Raw genomic sequence first — 21,482 nt, 5'->3', positions numbered from 1 at the left:
AGAGATTATTAATGAGCAACCGTCAAGATTTATATATTGATGCCTAATTCTCATTTTTATCGTTCATTGAGCCGTAGAGTTTCATTACATAGAAAAATGGTCTTTTGTTTCTGTGCATTCCGTCCAGCACCGGTCTATTTTAACCCCATGTTCAAAGACGTTGCCTTGTATGCTATGGAATTTCAAGTGCTCATCTAACTGTTTCTTAAATGTTATGGGAAAACATCCATGTCGTCCTATTGCTTTGCAAAAAATATTGTAATTCTCATGACTCCTCTTAATTTTCACCCTGGGCTCCATCCCTGAAGAGCGCTACAATCTCATGGACTCTCATAAAATCCTACAGTGAAAAACAAGGCTATTCACCCCATCGACCTGCGAAAGAGCTCTCTACCCATGCCCACTTCTTGGGCCCTGTCCACCGCAATTCCACCCAGCCTGTACATCTTTAGACACAAAGGGCGATTTAATATGGCCAGTCCAGCTAACATGCACATCTTTGGACTGTGGGGGACACCAGAGCAAACCGACGCTGACACGGGGAGAATGTGTAAATTCTGCAGACAGACAGCCAAGGCCGTAACCGGGTCCCTGGCGCTGGCAGGCGCAGTGCTAACGACTGTGCCGAAGTACCTCAATGCAAAATCTTCCTGGATAAGAGGAATAGCACGTTCGGAGCTCATTTGTGGCGAATGATCAACTCCTGGCACGCTCTTGCAACAAGAACGATGATTAAACAGGCGAAGAGAACCAACGATTCCTGCCAGTACTCTCCTCACTTTGGAACACGAGGGTCTGTCTTTTCTTTTTGGAGTGACTAACTATGCTCTGTATGACCTTTTGGCCTATGCACACCTAGACCATCCTTGCATCCCGTCCTCGTGCAGGAGGACCCTGGAGCGTACGCCATTTCCAATTCCTTATCAGTAAGGAATAGTCTTGACAATGAAGTGCATTTGTGTCAGGGCGCTCCATGGTCCCACTTCCGGAAAGTTAAGGCAGCTCAGGCTTTCTGGAACAAATTCAAGTACGTTCTCTTTCAGATGGTGCTAAAGTTTTCCTCACTTACAAACGCTCTGGAAATTCCAAAGCAAAATGCTTGAGAGGGGACATAGCAATGAGGATCTTCGCTGTTCCCTGCAAAGCACCAGAACGTATATTTTATTTTCTGGCGCAAAGAGGAACTGAATCGTCCCTTTCATATTACCAGGGTATAAAGGCTGGCTCTCGATGCCTTATCCTTCACTTTCGCAAACTCACAGATCGTCTGATTTGACAGATTGTCCCATCAAGTTCATCGGTGCAATATTACTTATTTCATTTATATATATATCTGGTTACATTGGGTTTTCTGCATATTCTCAGGCCATTCCTAAAACCTTAAATACTTTTGTCAAAATTAAGAAATCATGCAAACATAACACATTAATCAAATTGTGCAGGCCATTCCGCCCCTCACTTCCATGTCGCCCGATAACCTAATCCCACTTTCTAGCTCTTGGACTGTTGCTTGCTCGTTACGGCACGTCAAAACTTATGTTTTTTTCCAAATGCTTCTGCCACCATTCAGAACAGCCCCACACCCCAGCACTACCCTTTGCATGAAATGAATTCTCCTCAAATTTTCACTAATCCTTCGCCCAATTATTTCACGGTTATGCCCATGGCTATTAAATTATCTGCTAAGCGAGAGTGATTCCCTGCAATTCACTCCAGCTGTATCCGTCACTTTCAAATATGCGTCAACTTAATCCTTTTAGACCTTTATTTAAATCAGAAAGCAATTCAACCCGACCCAATGTTGCCTCCAATGCGATCACTTCCTTCCTAATATCGGTCATCGAAAATATAAATGAACTGTAATATGTGCACAACTTTAACATTGGCAGTTATAGGACATCGCCACTTAAGATGTAGAATACTAATACAACAATAACCAACCTTGCTGGAAGTTTCTCTGCAATTGTGCGACCGAAGCAATTGACACGACAATGAAAAGAAAAGCAAACATGCAAGGAATGATGAAAAGGGAGAGTCTCTGCTTGTTGAAAGGCTCTGCCTTCTGCTGATGGCCTGTGAGGAAAAACATGTATTATTGACACTCAGAAAATATTCCCTCGCATTTCATTCACTCGCTGATGAAATCATATCATTAAACAGAACTGTTTATCCGTTAAACGTAAAGAAACACATTCTCACAGGTGCTCTGTAACTTTCGTCATTGTTATTCATTTAAGCGGGAACTAAAATATCTCAGTTAAGAGTTCAGTCTTGGATCTGAAAGTCTCGACCTTTGTAGGTTACGCGACCACAAAATGGAATTAATCCTTAGTTGTGCTGACTGTATAGAAATGAGAGACGACCTAATTGAAAAGTCGCTAAACGACTCCATAACCAATGCTTCAGATCTAAGTTCTATCATCCTGTCACACCCGGTCCTGAATGATGCTGGTCAATGAAACAACTCGGTGGAAGAGCAGGATCCATTCTTAGCCACGTTCTGGATGAGCCCAGCACATCCGTACAAAAGAAAGCCCTGAAGCATTCACAATACCCTTCGCCGGAAAGTGCCGAGTGGACGATCCATCTCAGCCTGACAGACGCCACTCTTCAGCAAATTCGAGTTAGCCAAGAAATGGCTGCAGGCGTAGGATACTGCAAGAAATATGTTACCCGAAACAACTCTAGGTATAACACTGAAGACCTTTGTTTCAGAACCTGCCATGGCAATATTCAAGCTGCTCCACAAGACTAGCACCTACCCAGCAATGCAGAACGTTGCTAGCTCTGTCCTATACACAACATTCAGGACAAATCCAAGCCGGTCAGTCGACTCTCGATCATCACGAAAGTGTTGGAGGAAGCCGTCAACAGCCCTACTAAGTGGCACCTGATCAGCAATGACCTGCTGACTGACGTTCAGTTTGTGCCTAGCCAGAGTAACTCACTTCCTGACATCAGTGCAGCCTTTTTTTCAAATGTGGATATAATTGAACCCCAGATGGGAGGTAAAAGTGACTGCCCTTGACCTGAAGACAGCGTATGATCGAATGCGGCATCAGGGAGTCCTAGCAAAACTGGATTCAACGGGAATCGAAGTGAAAATCCTGGTTGGAGTCATTGATGGTTCAAAGGAGAATGGTTATAGTTCTGATGGTCAATCATCTCAGTTCCAGGACATCACTGCAGGGGTTCCTCAGGGCAGTGACCAAGCCCCAACCATCTCCAGCAGCTTCATCAGGCTGAGATGGATCGTCCACTCGGCACTTTTCGGCGAAGGGTATTGTGAATGCTTCCTTCATATGGTCAGAAATGTGAATTTTCATTGACGATTGCATATTTATCAGCGCCATTTGCGATTCCACATATACCGTAGTACTTGAAATACAAATGCAGCAAGACCTGGACAATGTCCAGGCTAGAGCCGATATGCGAAACAGGAAGTAATCATCTCCATAGAGACAAAAATCTGGCAATTACATTTTGACATTCAATCGCATTTCCATCGCTGAATCAGACCCCATTAGCATCCTGAGAATTATACTTGACCAGAAACTGAACTTGACTGGCCATATCAATTATATAGCTACAAGAGGTTGCTAACGGTCAGAAATCCTACTGGAATTGATCAACTCACCAGCTGACTCCCCGAGCCCTGTCCACCAACCATAGGGCATACTGGATGACTGCAGCTCCAACAATGCTCAAGAACCTCGGCACAATCTAAGAGGAGCAGGTGCGTACTGGAAATTGTTCCAAAACATTCATTGCCTTCACCAAAGTCAAACAATGGTAATAGAATGGAAATCTACAAGATTTAAAAAAATACTCACCAAGACTCTTTGTGCAGCACCTGGAACCTTACAACAGCTATTACTGAGAAGGGCAAACGCAGCATGAGCCCCAGAAAGTCAGGACCTGCACCTACACCCCTCCCAGTCTCTCACCATCCTGACTTAGAAATACATCGCTCTTCCATCACAGCCGCTGGGTCAAAATCAAGGGACTCCATCAGTAACACCACTGTTGAACTGCATCAACCCAAAACGGCATCTGACCACCACCTTCCCAAGGGCAATAAGGATATGGAAATGAATGGTTGCCTCGCGAGCGACGCCCATATCACGTATATGAATGAAAAGAAAGACTCCAGGTCTCTGAACAGCTCTTGTAATCATCTTACTTACATGGGTGGTCCCATTCAGTTTGATGGCAACATTTTCTCCGAAAATGCGGCTGGTTGGGGAGTCGGCAATAACAATAACGTCGAATGTATAGGGGAGATGGTTAGATTTACTCTTCTAGTTGACGGTAATTGACTGGTGGCGTATGGTGCAAATGGTATTTGCTTCCTATCAGCTCAACCCTGAATATTTCGCAGGTAACAGGGACTGCTTTGACGATGTGCTAACCATTGTACAGGCTTCAGAGACTTTCTCGTTGACGTCGCTGTGACCGAAGGGGCTAATTGATTAATGGGGAGGCTGCGGCGTAGCAATATTGTCACTGGATTAGAGATCTACAATAATGCTCTGAGGATGCTGAAATCTTAAACAAAAGCAAAAAATGCTGGGAAATCTCACCAAGTCTGCCAATGTTTGTAGAGAGAGAACATTTGTAGAGAGAGAACAGAACCTACTTTCGAATACATCAGTTCTGTATTCTTTCCACAGATGCCGTCAGACCTGATGATAGTTTCCTACATTTTCTGCTTTTGTAATGTTCTGGGGACCCGGTTCGAATTCACTAAAAATCTGGAAATAAAATAATTGTGGATTTTGTTACAATCCTTTTGGTTCACTTATTTTCTTTTGCGGAAGGAAATTTACTACCCTTACCTGGTCTGACCTACACGTAGTTGCGGAACCACCGCAATTTGGTTGACTCTTAACTTCCCTCTGAAATGGCCGAGCAAGGGACTATGATTAGGGCTGGACAATAAAAGCTGGCCAAGCCAGAGATCCCCACATCTCATGGATGAATTTTTAAAAATCTCTGAGGACTCCTGAAGAGGTATCCATGGAAAGGGTAGCGATTGATGTCTGATAATTAGAAGCATCTTCCTTTTGTGCTACGTGTAACTCGAACCGACGATTTTCTGGTTCCAGTTTAAATGGGGCTATGATGCCACACTCAGCCAAATATTACTTTGATATCAGATCAGTAACTTTCACGTTGCATACCTCTTGACTTCGGCTCTTATTTTAATGCCAAGTCTATAATGAGCCAAGGAACTGAGTGGAGTTAGTATGACTCAAACTGAGGATCACTGAGCAATGTAGAAAATAGTTGCAGCCGAGGTGGAAGGCGGAATGGTTCACATACACCATGAAGGATTGATATAAATACTGAGTACATTAGTTGCTGAATCATGAGAAGCAACCAAGAGTGAGTGAAAATGTTCTGTACACTGAGGTCCAAGAATCATTAAAGTTAGTGGCCGGGTGAAAAACCTAATCAACGATGATAGAGACTGGGAGGGATTGGGTCGCACGAGTCTTGATATTTTACATGTGTTGTACATCTGGATTTTTTTCATCAGGTGACATCCCCAAAGAAGACTCATTCTTTCAGAAGGTTAAAACTTCCAGCATAAATTCATCTCCCAGTCGACTGGCTTATCGACAAAGCAAGTACACAGATTGTTTTACAGAAACATCCGGATTTTGACAAGATGCAGTACACTTGTGCAAACAAGCTGGTCCTCTAATTAACGGAACCCAAACCAGAACCAAGAAACAAGTTAATGTTGTCCCTGGAAGTTATTGCCGACCCAGCGATTATAATCAGAACCCTTTGTTGTTGTTGTTTCCCGCCGGAAACGTCCATCTGTAAACAACGTTGGACAAGGAATTAGACTATAGATATTAGGTTACGTGAACAAAAGGTTTTCGACAAGGAGAAATATTTTAAAGAGGAAATTTAAAGAGGTGTAGTAGAGGGGGCGGTGTAAGGCTGCGGAGAGGTTTGGCTATTGAATTTCCGAACTCAGAGCCTCGGCTGATGGCCACACCATGCCAAGCGTGAAACAAATACAATCGGTGTTGCGCAGACGGCCGGAACTGGTGAATTATAGAGTCAATAGATATCATTACGACACAGACATGAAATGTGCCGAGGCCATGAAGAGATTTGAAACCAAGAATTAGAGTAGCTACATGAAGCTTAAATTAACAATTACGTACCAGAACATATCACATTGACGTCTTCTTTATGTTCACAGTCATGATCGCCCCATGATGAAAATTGGCAGTCCCACAGGAATAGTTCACTCCCCTTGCATTTAACCTCGTCCATCCAAATTATGCCGTTCGCTCGGTGGATTAACGTCTCTTCCGCAGTCCACACTGGCTGGCCACAGTTTAACTGCCTACAGACGACAGCGGCATCAGTCCTATCCCAGGAATCATCGCAAACCGTTCCCCACGTACCACTGAAGAATATTTCAACTCTTCCAGAGCAATTATTGAATCCGGCAGCGAGGCGCAATCCTGCAGCTAAAGATGTGGAGGAAAAAACCCGCTTTTTAACTTGCAATTGGAAGCAATTACGTTATTGCGATTACCCTGTTCCGAATTCGAACCCACAGTTACTGTTCTATGACATTTATCGTAAATATCCCTGGATTCTCACTGAGCAGGGATACTTTTTTGGGATAACTATCGCTAAACGAAGTGGCCAACGCGGAAAGAGACAGGTAACATTTCGCACTAATGATTATTGTTGTTCAACAAAAGTTGGACTAGGGGAATGAGCACAAGTTTATTCTAATTCTGTCTGCTACCAGTCAGTTGAAATCCTGACCTACATCGAAGAGCAATGCGCTTTACATGTTGCGCGACCATTCAGAATAGAAAGTTTGACGGTTGTGCACAGAGAGCGTATTTAATTTTATTCTTGGGGTTTGGGCGTTGTTGGATAACCAAGTATATATTACCCTTCAGAAGGTGATGACATGACTTCTTGTAGTGCTGCAATCCGTCTGGTGAAGCTACACTCACAACGCATTTCAGAAAGCATTTCCAGGATTTTGAACCAGCGACAGTGAAGAAATAGTTAAATATTTGTAAATTAGTATAGCGGGTGGCACTGTGCGTCGGTACTGAAGGGAGTGAATGTTTATGAATGTGATGTTTATGAGGAGGGCAGCTTTTTTCCTTGATTGTGTCAATATTCTTGCGCGTTGTTAGAGCTGCACTCATCCAGGCAACTGGTGAGTATTCATAACTTGTAGATGATGGACTGTGGGTTCGAATTTCAACGTTCGTGCAGACTTTGTCGCAACTGACTCTATGTTCGCTGGGTCTGATTCACGAATCATCCTTGCGAAACATTTGTCCAGGGTGCCACCTCTCCCAACGTTGCCATTGAGCGTGGGGTGAGCAGGTAATAAAGCATGTTTCCAACCCCTCCACCCACCCACCCCCACCGCCCCCCCCCCCCCACCGACAAGATTTGATAAATCAGTGACGTAGGGTGTTAAAAGCAGGGGATTATACTGAACTTCTATAAAACACTAGTTAGACCTCAGCTGGAGTATTATATTCAGCATTTTTATGCCACACGTTAGGTAGGATGTGAACGCATTCATGGATTGCAGAAGAGTCTCACAAGAACATAAGAACATAAGAACTAGGAGCAGGAGTAGGCCATCTAGCCCCTCGAGCCTGACCCGCCATTCAATAAGATCATGGCTGATCTGAAGTGGATCAGTTCCACTTACCCGCCTGATCCCTATAACCCCTAATTCCCTTACCGATCAGGAATCCATCTATCGTGATTTAAACATATTCAACGAGGTAGGCTCCACCACTTCAATGGGCAGAGAATTCCAGAGATTCGCCACCCTCTGAGAGAATTGTTATGGGAGCAGGAAATTTGAGTTCAAACATGAATTGTAGAATTTGGAACTCTTCACCGTATCGATGAGATGGCGAGGAAAATATTTGACTGAAGTTTTCAAAATCACGAGATGGATGGATAGAGTTCACAGGGAGACCATTCCCCCTGGTTTCAGAATCGAGAACGAGAAGACACCGATTTAAAATTATTTGCAAAAGAGGCAAAGGTGAATTAAGAAAATAAAACCTTTCCACTCAGCGTGTGGTTCGGGTCTGAAATGCATTGCCTGCAAGGGTGGTGAAGGGAGGTTAAATTCAGACATTTAACAGACCATTTGATTGTTTCTGGAGGGTAACGGGGGAAAAGAAGGAGAATAGAATAAAGTTATCATGCTCATTTGTAAAATCTGTGCTGATGCGATGGATCAAATGACCTGTAGTATAACAATTCTGTGATTAGCAAAAGCGAATGAGGAAGTGTTCAGTGATACCTTAGTATCTCTAACTGACGAAGTAATAGACTCTGGCAATTATGAAACCTGGTGACGGAAAGACAATTCAAGTGCTCACTGTGAGGCGTGTCTGATGCTGCAGTTGGCATAGTGGGTGTGGTGACGATACTGTGCCTTTAAGAAATGTATTCCTATCATGTTTTTTTTCTGAGGTGTACGTGTAAAATGCAGCCTGATTGTGCCATGCTGAGTTGTCATATTTAGGAATTGCAATTGGTAAAAGTAAGCTAATTCAATTGTTAAAGTTAAACTGTACTGTTTAAATAAAAAATGTTTTGATAAATACCTCGAAGTGTTTAATAGAATCATACCTGGAGTGAAGCAGCATATCCTCACACTAATGCCAAGAAAAAGAAAATAGTTTGGTTCGAGTCTATGTTCATATTCTATTTTGGATCTGGTCCCTAACCGTGCTAATATTGCACGAAGGGTGTTGATGGATGGTATGTAAGTGTCCACATAGACTTAAATTGGGAAGAAATATTTACACTAAAGAAAATATCAAAAACATATTCAACGGCCTGTATCAATATTTACCAAAACCTTCTGAAGCTCCTTCCACGTTACTTTTCTTCGTACCTCCACCATCACGTATTTTCATTGAATTCATTTCTGGAAAGCAAATCCATCACTTAGTTCAACAATATATTTTGGTCACTGGAACTTCACGGGAATATTGTACAACAAGGCAAGACATATAGCCACATAAGGACATGTTGTGTTTGCTTATAAAAATCGTGGTCAAAAAGATATGTTTGAAGGAGCCTCTTAAACGAGGAAAGAAAGGTAGAGAATAACTTGTAAGTATTGTTTGAACTTAATTCCTAATCCTGTTACATGGAAGCATAGAAAAACAGCAGCACAATACAGGCCCTTCAGCCCACAAAGTGGTGCCGAACATTCCCTACCTTAGCGATTACTAGGCTTACCGATAACCCTCTATCTTACTTAGTTCCATGTACTTATCTAAAAGTCTCTTAAAAGACGCTATCGAATCCGCCTCCACCACCGTTGCTGGCAGCCCATTCCACGCACCCACCACCCTCTGAGTGAACAACTTACCCCTGACATCTCCTCTGTACCTACTCCCCAGCACCTTAAACCTGTGTCCTCTTGTGGCAACCATTTCAGCCCTGGGAAAAAGCCTCTGACTGTCCACTCGATCAATACCTCTCAACATCTTATGCACCTCTATTAGGTCACCCTTCATCCTTCGTCTCTCCAAGGAGAAAATGCCGAGCTCACTCAACCTATCCTCATAAGGCATGCCCCCCAACCCAGGCAACATCGTTGTAAATCTCCTCTGCACCCTTTCTATGGCTTCCACATCCTTCCTGTAATGAGGCGACCAGAACTGAGCACAGTACTCCAAGCGGGGTCTGACGAGGGTGCTATATGGCTGCAACATTATCTCACGACTCCGAAACTCAATTCCTCGATTGATGAAAGCCAGTACACCATACGACTTGTTAACCACAGCCTCAACCTGCACAGCTGCTTTGAGCGTCCTATGAACTCGGACCCCAAGATCCTTCTGATCTTCCACACTGCCAAGAGTCCTACCATTAATATTATAAACCGCCATCCTATTTGACCAGCCAAAATGAACCGCCTCACACTTATCTGGGTTAAACTCCATCTGCCACTTCTTCACCCAGCCTTGCATCCTATCAATGTCTCGCTGCAACTTCTGACATCCCTCCACACGATCCACAACACCTCCAACCTTTGTGTCATCAGCAAACTTACCAACCCATCCCTCCACTTCCTCATCCAAGTCATTTATACAAATCAGAAAGAGTAAGGGTCCCAGAACAGATCCCTGGGGCACTCCACTGGTGACCGACCTCCATTCAGAATATGACCCACCTGTAACCACTCTTTGTCTTCTGTGGGCAAGCCAGTTCTGGATCCACAAAGCAATGCCTCCTCGGATCCCATGCCCCCTCACTTTCTCAATAAGCCTTGCATGGGGCACCTGTTCAAATGCCTTGCTGAAGGCCATATATACTACATCTACTGCTCTTCCTTCATCAATGCCTTTAGTCACATCCTCAAAAAATTCAACCAGGCTCGTAAGGCATGATCTGTCTTTGACAAAGCCATGCTGACTATTCTTAATCATATTATACTTCTCCAAATGTTCATGAATCCTGCCTCTCAGGATCTTCTCCATCAACTTACCAACCACTGAGGTTAGATCCCCTGGTCTATAATTTCCAGGGCTATCTCTACTCCCTTTCTTGAATAAAGGAACAACATCCGCAATCCTCCAATCCTCCGGAACCTCTCCCGTCTCCATTGATGATGCAAAGATCATCGCCAGAGGCTCAGCAATCTCCTCCCTCGCCTCCCACAGTAGACTGGGGTACATCTCATCCGGTCCCGGCGACTTATCTAACTTGATGCTTTTCAAAAGCTCCAACACATCCTCTTCCTTAATATCTACATGCTCAAGCTTTTCAGTCCGCTGTAATCTGCACTACAAAATCCTTTTCCATATTGAATACTGAAGTTAAGTATTCATTAAGTACCTCTGCTATGTCTTCCGGTTCCATACAAACTTTCCCACCGTCACACTTGATAGGTCCTATTCTTTCACGTTGATTTGAGACAATAATCATGTCGGCAATAACATGCAGTTTGGTGAAGTAACGTACAAAATCTTTGATAAGTTGTAGATTAATGTCTATTAAAGATGAGGCAGGATGTAAGAAGCATTCTCCGGCTCTTGATTTCTGGTTCAGCCTTGGGCAGAGGTTTCCATTTGGTTTGTGTTCTCTCTCTCTAATTTCTGCTTACCTTTCCCTGTGGACATCAGGCACTTGTTGCACGACTTGCTCATTGAAAGCTTCTGCTTATTTTCATTCATTCCAAACCACATCCACAGCCTAGTCAATCATGTTATTGCGTTTTAATTGGCCTGAATGAGGAGAGGCTAATTCGTAACTGTTTTAACGTATGCATGATCAATCTGCGAGTGGTCGAGGTGGGCAATATCAGTTTCTAATTGGTTTCTTGATGGCAATGGTCATCTACAGATGTCATTTCCCATTGACTTGACTGACACTTGAAGGTGTAAATTACTTGTGGGATCATTGCGCTCCTTAAAGTCTGTTTGCGAATTTGCTTACTTCTTGCTAAGATAAAATGATTCAAGATACCTTCCTTGTCCATTCATTCAGGATGGTGGAAATATGCTTCTTTGATCCTGTGATTTATACCCAACGTTGCAGCCTTGCTTAATTGGTGCAAGATCCTCATTAAATAAGCCATTTATTGCTGCTGTTTTCGAGACCAAACTGGGTATTATTTTGCAGTGACATGGAATGAGTCACAACTTTAAAAAGATAGATTGGTCAGGTTGCTTCTAAGTTTAAAACTAATAAAGAAGATTACGGAGTACTATCCTAAAATATTTAGAAAACGGTGGTATTAACAGTTACACAGAGTGTGTGCTAAATATAGGTGCATAGCAGTAATTATTGTTTAAAACGTAAAATATTAGCCGCCTTACACGTTCGATTAATGCCCAGTCTTTAGTGATAAACTATAAACTACTTATAAAGTCACAAAGCTAATAACACAACAGCAGGTTAAAGTTCAACAGGCTTATTTGGTAGCACGGGCTTTCGGAGAGTTGCTCCTTCATCAAATGAGTCTCACCTGATGAAGGAGCAGCGCTCCGAAAGCTTGTTTAATCAAATAAACCTGTCGGACTTTAACCTGGTGTTGTGAGACTACTTACTGTGCCTACCCCCGTCCAACGCCGGCAAGTCCACAACAAAGCTAATAAGAGAGCATTATAAAATATACCATTAAAGTAAGGAATGAATTGAGCCAAATTCAACTGTTTTTTCCTAAAATACTACAAGTTAATTCAAAATAAACGAAGGATGCATCTGTTGTTATTCTTTACTCATTCCCAGCAGATATGTAGAAACATAGAAAAAAGGAGAAGTAAGAGGCCATTGGACCCTTCAAGCCTCCTCCACCTTAAATTATCATCATGGCTCATCATCCAACTCAACACTCTGATTACCCCGTTTGCCCTATATCCGTTGATCCCCTTCGCCCAAGTATTACAATTAACTGTTTCTTGAAAACAATATTTTAGTCTCGACTACTTCCTGTGGTAAATAATTTCACAGCTGTCCACTCTCTGGGTGAAGAAGCTTCTTCTAATTTCTGTTCTACGATTCTACATTTCTGTGACCCCGAGTTCTGCACCCCTCTACGATCAGGAACTTCCTTCTTGCATGTACCCTGTCTAGTCCTGTTAGAATGGTATGTCTTTCTATGAGAAGGCCCTCATTCTTCTGAATTCCAGCGAATAGAATGTTAACTGAGTCAATCTCCCTCCATACATCAGTCCTGCCATCCTCGGAACCTGTCTGCTAAATCTTCTCTGCACTGCTTCTGGAGCAAGAACATCTTTCCTCAGAAAAGGAGACCAAGGCTGAACATAGAACATAGAACAGTACAGCACAGAACAGGCCCTTCGGCCCACGATGTTGTGCCGAGCTTTATCTGAAACCAAGATCAAGCTATCCCACTCCCTATCATCCTGGGGTGCTCCATGTGCCTATCCAATAACCGCTTAAATGTTCCTAAAGTGTCTGACTCCACTATCACTGCAGGCAGTCCATTCCACACCCCAACCACTCTCTGCGTAAAGAACCTACCTCTGATATCCTTCCTATATCTCCCACCATGAACACTATAGTTATGCCCCCTTGTAATAGCTCCAGCCACCCGAGGAAATAGTCTTTGAACGTTCACTCTATCTATCCCCTTCATCATTTTATAAACCTCTATTAAGTCTCCCCTCAGCCTCCTCCGCTCAAGAGAGAACAGCCCTAGCTCCCTCAACCTTCCCTCATAAGACCTACCCTCCAAACCAGGCAGCATCCTGGTAAATCTCCTCTGCACCTTTTCCAGCGCTTCCACATCCTTCTTATAGTGAGGTGACCAAAACTGCACACAATATTCCAAATGTGGTCTCACCAAAGTCCTGTACAGTTGCAGCATAACCCCACGGCTCTTAAACTCCAACCCCCTGTTAATAAAAGCTAACACACTATAGGCCTTCTTCACAGCTCTATCCACTTGAGTGGCAACCTTTAGAGATCTGTGGATATGGACCCCAATATCTCTCTGTTCCTCCACAGTCTTCACCACCCTACCTTTGACCCTATAATCCACATTTAAGTTCGTCCTACCAAAATGAATCACCTCACATTTATCAGGGTTAAACTCCATTTGCCATTTTTCAGCCCAGCTTTGCATCCTATCTATGTCTCTTTGCAGCCTACAACAGCCCTCCACCTCATCCACTACTCCACCAATCTTGGTGTTATCAGCCAATTTATTCATCCACCCTTCAGCCCCCTCCTCTAAGTCATTAATAAAAATCACAAGAGCAGAGGACCAAGCACTGATCCCTGTGGCACTCCGCTAGCAACCTGCCTCTAGTCCGAAAGTTTTCCATCCACCGCCACCCTCTGTCTCCGATCAGATAGCCAGTTACCTACCCAATCGGCCAACTTTCCCTCTATCCCACACCTCCTTACTTTCATCATAAACCGCCGACCAGCCGACCAGCCGACCTTATCAAACGCCTTACTAAAATCCATGTATATGACATCAACTGCCCTAGCTTCATCAACACACTTAGTTACCTCCTCAAAAAATTCAACCAAATTTGTGAGGCGCGACTTGCCCTTCACGAATCCGTGCTGACTATCCCAGATTAATCCGCATCTTTCTAAATGGTCGTAAATCCCATCCCTAAGGACCTTTTCCATCAATTTACCAACCACCGAAGTAAGACTAACCGGTCTATTATTACCAGGGTCATTTCTATTCCCTTTCTTAAACAGAGGAACCACATTCCCCACTCTCCAGTCCTCTGGCACCATCCCCGTGGACAGTGAGGACCCAAATATCACAGCCAAAGGCTCTGCAATCTCATCCCTTGCCTCCCAAAGAATCCAAGGATATATTTCATCAGGCCCAGGGGACCTATTGACCTTCAGTTCATTCAAAACTGCCAGTACATCCTCCCTCCGAACAACTATTTCCTCCAGCCTATTCGCCTGTAACACCTTCTCTTCCTCAAAAACATGGCCCCTCTCCTTGGTGTGCACTGAAGAAAAGTATTCATTCATCACCTCGCCTATCTCTACTGACTCCATACACAAGGCTGCACAGAATATTCCAGGTGTGGCCTCACAAAGGCCGTTTAAAATTACAGCAAGACATCACTGCTCCTGCACTCCATACCTAACGTATGAAGACCAACATACCATTTGTTTTTCTTTTACTGCTTGATGCACCTGCGTGCTTACCTTCAGTGACTGGTCTACGGGGACACACATGTCTCGTGGCGCAATCACTTATGGCCATTCAGATAGTAATCTGCCTTCCCGTTTTTGCTACCAAAGTGGATAACCTCACATTTATCCAAATGAAACTGCATTTGACATTCATTTGCCCATTCAGTCAACTTGTCCAAATGACACTGAAGGATCTCTGAATCAGTCAGTTTTATGCCATCTGCAAACATGTTGGTATTTCATTCAGTTCCTTCATCTCAGTAATGAATATCTGTGGTTCATGGCTGGGGCCCCAGCACTGACGGTTGCGGTACCACACTCATCACTTTCTGCCATTTGGAAAAATATCAATTTATTCGGCAACATGGCACAGTTGTTCGCACTGCTGCCTCACAGCACAAGGGACCCGGGTTCGATTCTCGGCTTGAATCACTGTCTGTGTGGAGTTTGCACATTCTTCTCTGTCTGCGTGCGTTTCCTCCGGGTGCTCCGGTTTCCTCCCACAGTCCAAAGATGTGTGGGTTATGTGAATTGGTTTTGCTCAATTACCCCTGAGTGTCAGGGAGACTAGGTAGGGCATCGAAATGGGGTTGTGGGGATAAGACCTGTGTGGGGTTGTGGTTGGTGCAGACTCAATGGGCCGAATCGCCTCCGTCTGGACTGTTGGATTGTATGATTCCTACTCTTTGTTTCCTCTCTGCCACCAGTTTCTATCCATCTCCTACAAAGCACCAATCCCACGCCCCTTAATTTTAAATGCTAATCTTTCATGGAGGACTTTGTGGAAAGCCTTCTGTAAATCCAAATAATCCACACCCACTAGTTCCCCATCATCAACTGCACTAGTCACATTCCCGAAGAATTCCAGTGTACTTGGCAAACGTGGTTTCCGTTGCACAAATTCATCCTGATTCTGTCCGATCCAGCCACTGTTTACCATTTTTTGTTTGCTGTAACATTGTTGATACTAGACCCTCGGTATTTTTCCACTAACGGCGTCAAGTTTACTGGTCTACAATACCATGTGTTCTCTCTGCCTCATTTTCTAATTTGTGCTCCAGAGTCATGGAAGATGACCGCCAATGCATCCAATATTTCTCGGGCCACTTCCGCAAACACGCTGGGATCTAGATTATCTGGCCATGGGAATGCATTGTCTTGGAATCCCATCAGTTTCCCCAACGGCATTTATTTACTAATACTGACCTCCTTTAATTCTTCCTGTCACTAATCATTGTGTTCCCCAAAGTTCTCTGGTATCGCATCTGCGCTCTCTTTTGTGAAAACAGAATAAACGTATGTATTCAGTTGATCAGCAATGTCTATGTCCCCCAATATAACTTCCATTGTTTCTGACTCTAAATGACTTACATTTGTCTTCAGCAAGCTTTTTCTACTCACATACCGATGGGACCCTCAGTTTTTTCGTTCCCTACATCTTACTCTTGTGTTCTATTTTCCCCTTCTTAATCAGTCCCCTTGTCCTCCTTTCCTAAATTCCAAACAGCTCCCAATCATCAGGTTTGTTGTTTTTATTTTCTGTCCAATGTGTATGCCAATCCCCTGGATCTAATACAATCTTTATTTTCCCCGGTAAACATAGATTTGTTTTCCCATTTTAATTTTGCGCCAGGCAGGTATAAACAATTGCTGCAGTACACCCACGCGTTCCTTGAATGTTTGCCATTGCCTAGCCACTGTCATCCTTTTAAATAACGTTTCCCAATCTTCCATAGCCAACGTGCGCCTTATATCGTTGTAGTTTCCTATATGAAGATTCAGGATCCCAGTCTCAGAATCAACTACGTCACTCTCCATCTTGATGAAAAATTCCATTAGGTTATGGTCACTCATCCCCAAAGCATCTCGCACAACTCGATTGCCAATTATTCCTTTCGCATTATTCATTTCCCAGTCCAGAATGGCCTGCTCTCTAGTTGGTTACTCAATGTATTGGTCCAGAAATCCATTCCATATACACTCCAAGAATTCCTCCTCCACGGTTTTGTGATAAATTTGGTTTTCCCAATTCATATGCAAATTAAAATCACCCATTTCCTTTATCGCATACATCTCCAATTTCCTGTTTAATGTCATTCCCACCATCACCACCACAGTTTGGGTATCTATATATAGAGCCTGTACTGCCGAGTTTTACCTTTACAGATTCCGCATTGTCATAACAACACCCTTCTAATATTTATTTGTTAGTACGGCCTCCTTCTGCACTGAGTAACACCCAGTTTCCATAGGGTGTTATGGTGTACCAAGGTATATGTTTCAGCGTGTTACCTCGAAGGCTGAGGAAAAAGTGCAAGATGCCACTTGGCAGTTGTACTTTAATTAATATATTGTTCTGTTGCATTTCTGCTTGTCTAAGAATCACGTGATGCCTTTATCTGATAATTGAAGCTCAGAAGTGCTTTGCTAACTTGATAATGAATGCTTATTCAATATTACTAACACTTTAAAATGATAATTATCATTATCAGACTGATCGACTGATATGTGTAGAGTCTGTGTGAACTAAACTAAATCTAATCAATTTCCTCACAGAGACACGAATTTCGACGAGTTTGCATAGATGCGAAGAGTTAAGACCATGAAGGGATTTAACAAAAAGTAAATGAATTTCAAATTTAAGGTGCACTTGGCCAGCAGTGAATGTGGCAAAGCGACCACAGGGCTATGGAGAAAGGCATCTTCTGCGAGTTAAGAAATGACTGCAGATTTGGAATTGCCTCTAATTTACGGAAGGTACAAACGTAAAAACATCGATGAAACATTCTCAGAAAAATCGGCTGCAGTTGTAGTTGTTACCTGAACAAATGATTCCAACATCCTCCAGGTGCTTGCAATCATGTTGACCCCAAGGTGAAGATGGACATTGCCACAGTAGTGAATCGTGAGAACGACAGCTCACGTCAGCAAGCCAAATGGGTCCAGTACCTCTTCCAAACGTGAGATCGTCAAGAACTGATCGTGCCGAGCCGCAGCCGAGCTGCTTACAAAGCACATTTGCATCATCCATTCCAAAATAATCTGCACAAACAGTTCCCCAAGTCGCATTATATAAAACCTCCACTCTGCCCTGACAGGGTTTCGGTCCATCCTGCAGTCTTACCGCCCTGTGCTCTGTAGAAAAAGACTGAACTTTACTATATTCATTTTAATAACACGGTAGGAAATGTAGAAACAAAAGATCATGCTTTCTGACGTAACTTAACAAGATCACTTATCATATCCCCAAAAAACAATTATTTCAAAGGAGATAACTTAGAAGTTGTCGATTGCCTATTTCAGAAAAGGCCGCGAGACTTGCTTATTAGCCATCCGATGGTTAATAAACATATCTCGCAGCCGTTTTGCACAACAGTGCATTGTAGAATGAGTCTGAATTGCCAAATTCAACGATAACCATTGCTACAAATCAATTACTACAACCATACGTTTGTTACAACGTTATGTTCAAAAGGAGACAAAAAGTGCGAAAATACCAAATTAGATCTTACCCATGCAAATAACTCCAGCATCTTCTTTATGACTGCAGTCGCTCTCACCCCACGGGCCGGCTGGACAGTCCCACAGAACAGAATCATTTGTTGTACACTTCAAATTGTTCAGCCAGATCGACCCCGATCCAGGTCCAAACCAACCGGAAGTCGTTGCATTTAGAGCCTCTCCGCACTTCAGCTGGTTACAAACAACTTGGGCTTCTATTATATCCCATGAGTCATCACACACTGTTCCCCATGTTCCGTTGTAGTAAAGCTCTACCCTTCCAGCACAGCGACTTCCACCATCTACCAACCGTACTTGAATATGATCTAAAGTGCAAGAAGGGTTACAGTCGATAGCATCTGATCAGTGATAGAGTTGCTGGACGGTTTGCAATCGATTCAGTCCCTGAAATGCGGTTGCAAACTGCCTCTCTTACAATTAGTTGTTAGATTGTTTCTATCAAAGTGCTATGCCAGTATGGTCTACTATCAATTCCTATTCGACCTTAGCAATGCAAATTAACTGCATAAAACTATTAATTCTGACTTCTCAAATGAAAGTTTATTACAAATAGACATAATTTTTTAAAAAGTAAAAATAATAACTAAATCTATGATCGTAAAACACAGAGCTGGATTCCATCTGAATATGCTTAATCGGAAGTCTGCAACATTTAAAATTCCGTCTCGGCACGCGGCCCTCAATTAACAAGTGGCTATTTTTTGTTCACTCATCCACATGTACACTAACATTCAATGGATTGACTTGTTCGATTACCGTAGAAGGCAGCTAAATAAACCAACGTGATTCAGTAAATTTTAAAGTTTATTTTATTAGTTCCAAGCAGGCTTATATTCACACTGCAATGAAATTGCTGTTAAAATCCCCTAGGCGCCACACTGCGGCGCCTGTTCGGGTACAATGAGGGAAAATTTAGCATGGCCAATTCACCTAACCTGCACATCTTTGGACTGTGGGAGGAAACCGGAGCACCCGCAGGAAATCCACGCAAAACGTGCAACCTCCACACTGCCAGTGACCCAAGCCAGGAATCGAACCTGGGTCCCTGGCACTGTGAGGCAGCAGTAGCAACCACTGTCTACCGTGCCACCCCAGGACGGACGTATTTGTTCGACTGCGTTACAAGCAGAGGTTTAATTCACCAGAAGAGTTTAGTGAGCTAGGTGGAACCGTTGCGGTGAAAATTGCAACGTTTCTGAAGAAGTCACTATGCCTAATCATGCCAATCTGCAAGTTCAGCCTGCCGCCACTGATTCTGCTGTAGCATTTTGGTTTCATCCATTATTCAACGATTTCCTCAGATAAACACTATGCGGGCGGCACGGTGACACAATGTTTGGCACTGCTGCTTCACAGCACTAGGGATCCGGGTTCGAATCCCGACTTGGGTCACTGTTTGTGTGGAGTTTGCACGCTCTCTCCGTGTCTGAGTGGGTTTCTCCGGTTGCTGCTGTTTCCTCCCACATTCTGAAAGACGTGTTGCTTAGGTGCATTGGGTAACTAGGTGACTAGGGGAATTTCATAGTCCCTTCATTGCAATGTTAATGTAAGCCTTACTTGTGACTAATAAATGAGCTTTTTAACTTTTTTTTAGACTTCTTAGAACACTCTGGAGCAATCAACTCCATTTTGTTTTGAAAATCACATGAGGAGGGATATATTTGCATCAGATGCCGTTCATATAATGTTCAGTAGGTTGATTCTGTTGATGAAAGGGTGGTCTCATGAGAAAAGATTGATTAGTTTGGGCGTCTACTCATTAGAGCTTAGGAGATTGATTTTTTGTCTTATCAAGCAGGTCCTCCTGCTCCATGTGGGAAATCAGCATGTTTTGAGGGCCCAGAATAGCATATGTCCAGGACGTGCCTCCAGATGCAGCTACAGAAAACCGGGTTAGAAGTCACAGGTGGCTGGGGACTCTGTGCAGCACCCATGGAAATTAGTATCGTGAATAACCCGTGCAGTGAGGTGGTCAGACTGCAGACAAAGACTCCACAGACAGAAAGGGAATTGATGACTAAAAGATAGAGTATGAGAACTAGGTGGCAGTGCAGGAATTCCATGTGGCCATTCCCCTGCAGACCAGACAAAACGCCTTGGACATTGTCAGGTGTAATGGACTCGAAGCGGAAAGCAGTAACAGCCCAATTCGCTGCTTCATGTTTGGCTCTTCTAAGCAGTAGAAGAGGAGAAAGTATGTGAATACAATTATTATAAGGGACTCAATTCTAAGGGGAATTCTAAGGGGAGTTTCAGATGAGACTCCAGGATGGTTTGTTGTCACCCTGGTTCTCGGGTCAAGAATGTCTCAGAGCGGCGACAGGAATTCTGGAGGGAGGGTTGCATTACAGTTAGCGGTCGTGATACACATCGCTGCCAATGATATAGGTAACACAAAAGGCATGATGTCCTAAAAGACGATTATAGGAAGTTAACAATTAAGTTGAAAAGGACCTCAACGGTAGCTATCTCGAGATTACTAACAGTGCCACTCGTTAGTCAGAGTAGAAATTCCAGGAGATATCAGATGAAAAAGTGGCTGAAAAGATGGTGCAAGGGTGAGGGTTTCAGATTCCTTGGACATTGGGACCAGTTTTGAAAGGTGGGACCAGGACAAACTGGAACGTTCACATCTGGGTAGGACTTGAACTGACGTCCTAGGGTGGATATTTTGCTAGTGTACTTGGGGATGTTTTAAACTAGAATGGCAGGGGATTGGGGACCGAAGCAGGGTGGAATGGGAAAGAGAAATAAGGAAAGTAGTGCAAGTAAGATCAATGAAATGCAAAAGTGGGAGACATGGTAATCAAGAGTGTACGGCAAATAGATTCCACAGTACAAAGAAAAGTTTGAATGATTAAAATGGCAAAAAGATAAGTGTAAAAGCATTTATATCTTAATGTACGAAGTATTCAGAATAGGGCAGATGAACTAACAGTTCAAATAAAGATAAATGGATAAGATGGCAGGACCTTTATGGAGACATGGTTGAAATGAGATCAGAATTGGGAACTTAATATCCAGGGATTGAACTTTTCGAAAAGAACAGGAACAAAAGAAAATGTGGTGGGCGACAACTCTTAGTAAGAGATGAAATGTGGTCAGTTGTGAGACAATCGAGGCTCGCATGATATAGGGACCATCTGGCTGGAGGTAAAACAAAATGAAACAAAACATTGGAAGAAGTATTGTGTAGACACCCAACCATGCCTGTCATGATTTGACACCACGCACATCTTGATTACGGGTGATGATCTTTCTACTTGCAT

At 43.3% G+C, this 21,482-nt stretch overlaps 2 protein-coding genes across 2 annotated transcripts in view; both read right to left on the bottom strand.

The window, feature by feature from the left end:
• LOC144485304 (scavenger receptor cysteine-rich type 1 protein M130-like) overlaps positions 1–18,512 on the bottom strand; it is a 107,685-nt gene extending 89,173 nt beyond the window's left edge. The window contains exons 1-5 of the mRNA XM_078203518.1: positions 18,204–18,512; positions 17,512–17,826; positions 8,891–8,965; positions 6,186–6,497; positions 1,942–2,073 (exon numbers count right to left, since the gene is read on the bottom strand). Coding sequence (XP_078059644.1) covers positions 1,942–2,073; positions 6,186–6,497; positions 8,891–8,965; positions 17,512–17,826; positions 18,204–18,207 — 838 coding nt within the window. The 5' untranslated portion in view covers positions 18,208–18,512. The remainder of the gene's footprint in view (positions 1–1,941; positions 2,074–6,185; positions 6,498–8,890; positions 8,966–17,511; positions 17,827–18,203) is intronic.
• Positions 18,513–20,521: 2,009 nt separating this feature from the next.
• The window catches only part of LOC144485294 (scavenger receptor cysteine-rich type 1 protein M130-like), a 60,775-nt gene continuing 59,814 nt past the window's right edge, over positions 20,522–21,482 (bottom strand). The window contains exon 6 of the mRNA XM_078203507.1: positions 20,522–20,623. Coding sequence (XP_078059633.1) covers positions 20,522–20,623 — 102 coding nt within the window. The remainder of the gene's footprint in view (positions 20,624–21,482) is intronic.

The sequence above is a fragment of the Mustelus asterias genome, chromosome 3 (assembly GCF_964213995.1).
Source record: "Mustelus asterias chromosome 3, sMusAst1.hap1.1, whole genome shotgun sequence".
NCBI classification, from domain to species: domain Eukaryota; kingdom Metazoa; phylum Chordata; class Chondrichthyes; order Carcharhiniformes; family Triakidae; genus Mustelus; species Mustelus asterias.
Note: the sequence above shows the minus strand (reverse complement) of the source record. Positions and strands in the feature narration are given on the sequence as shown.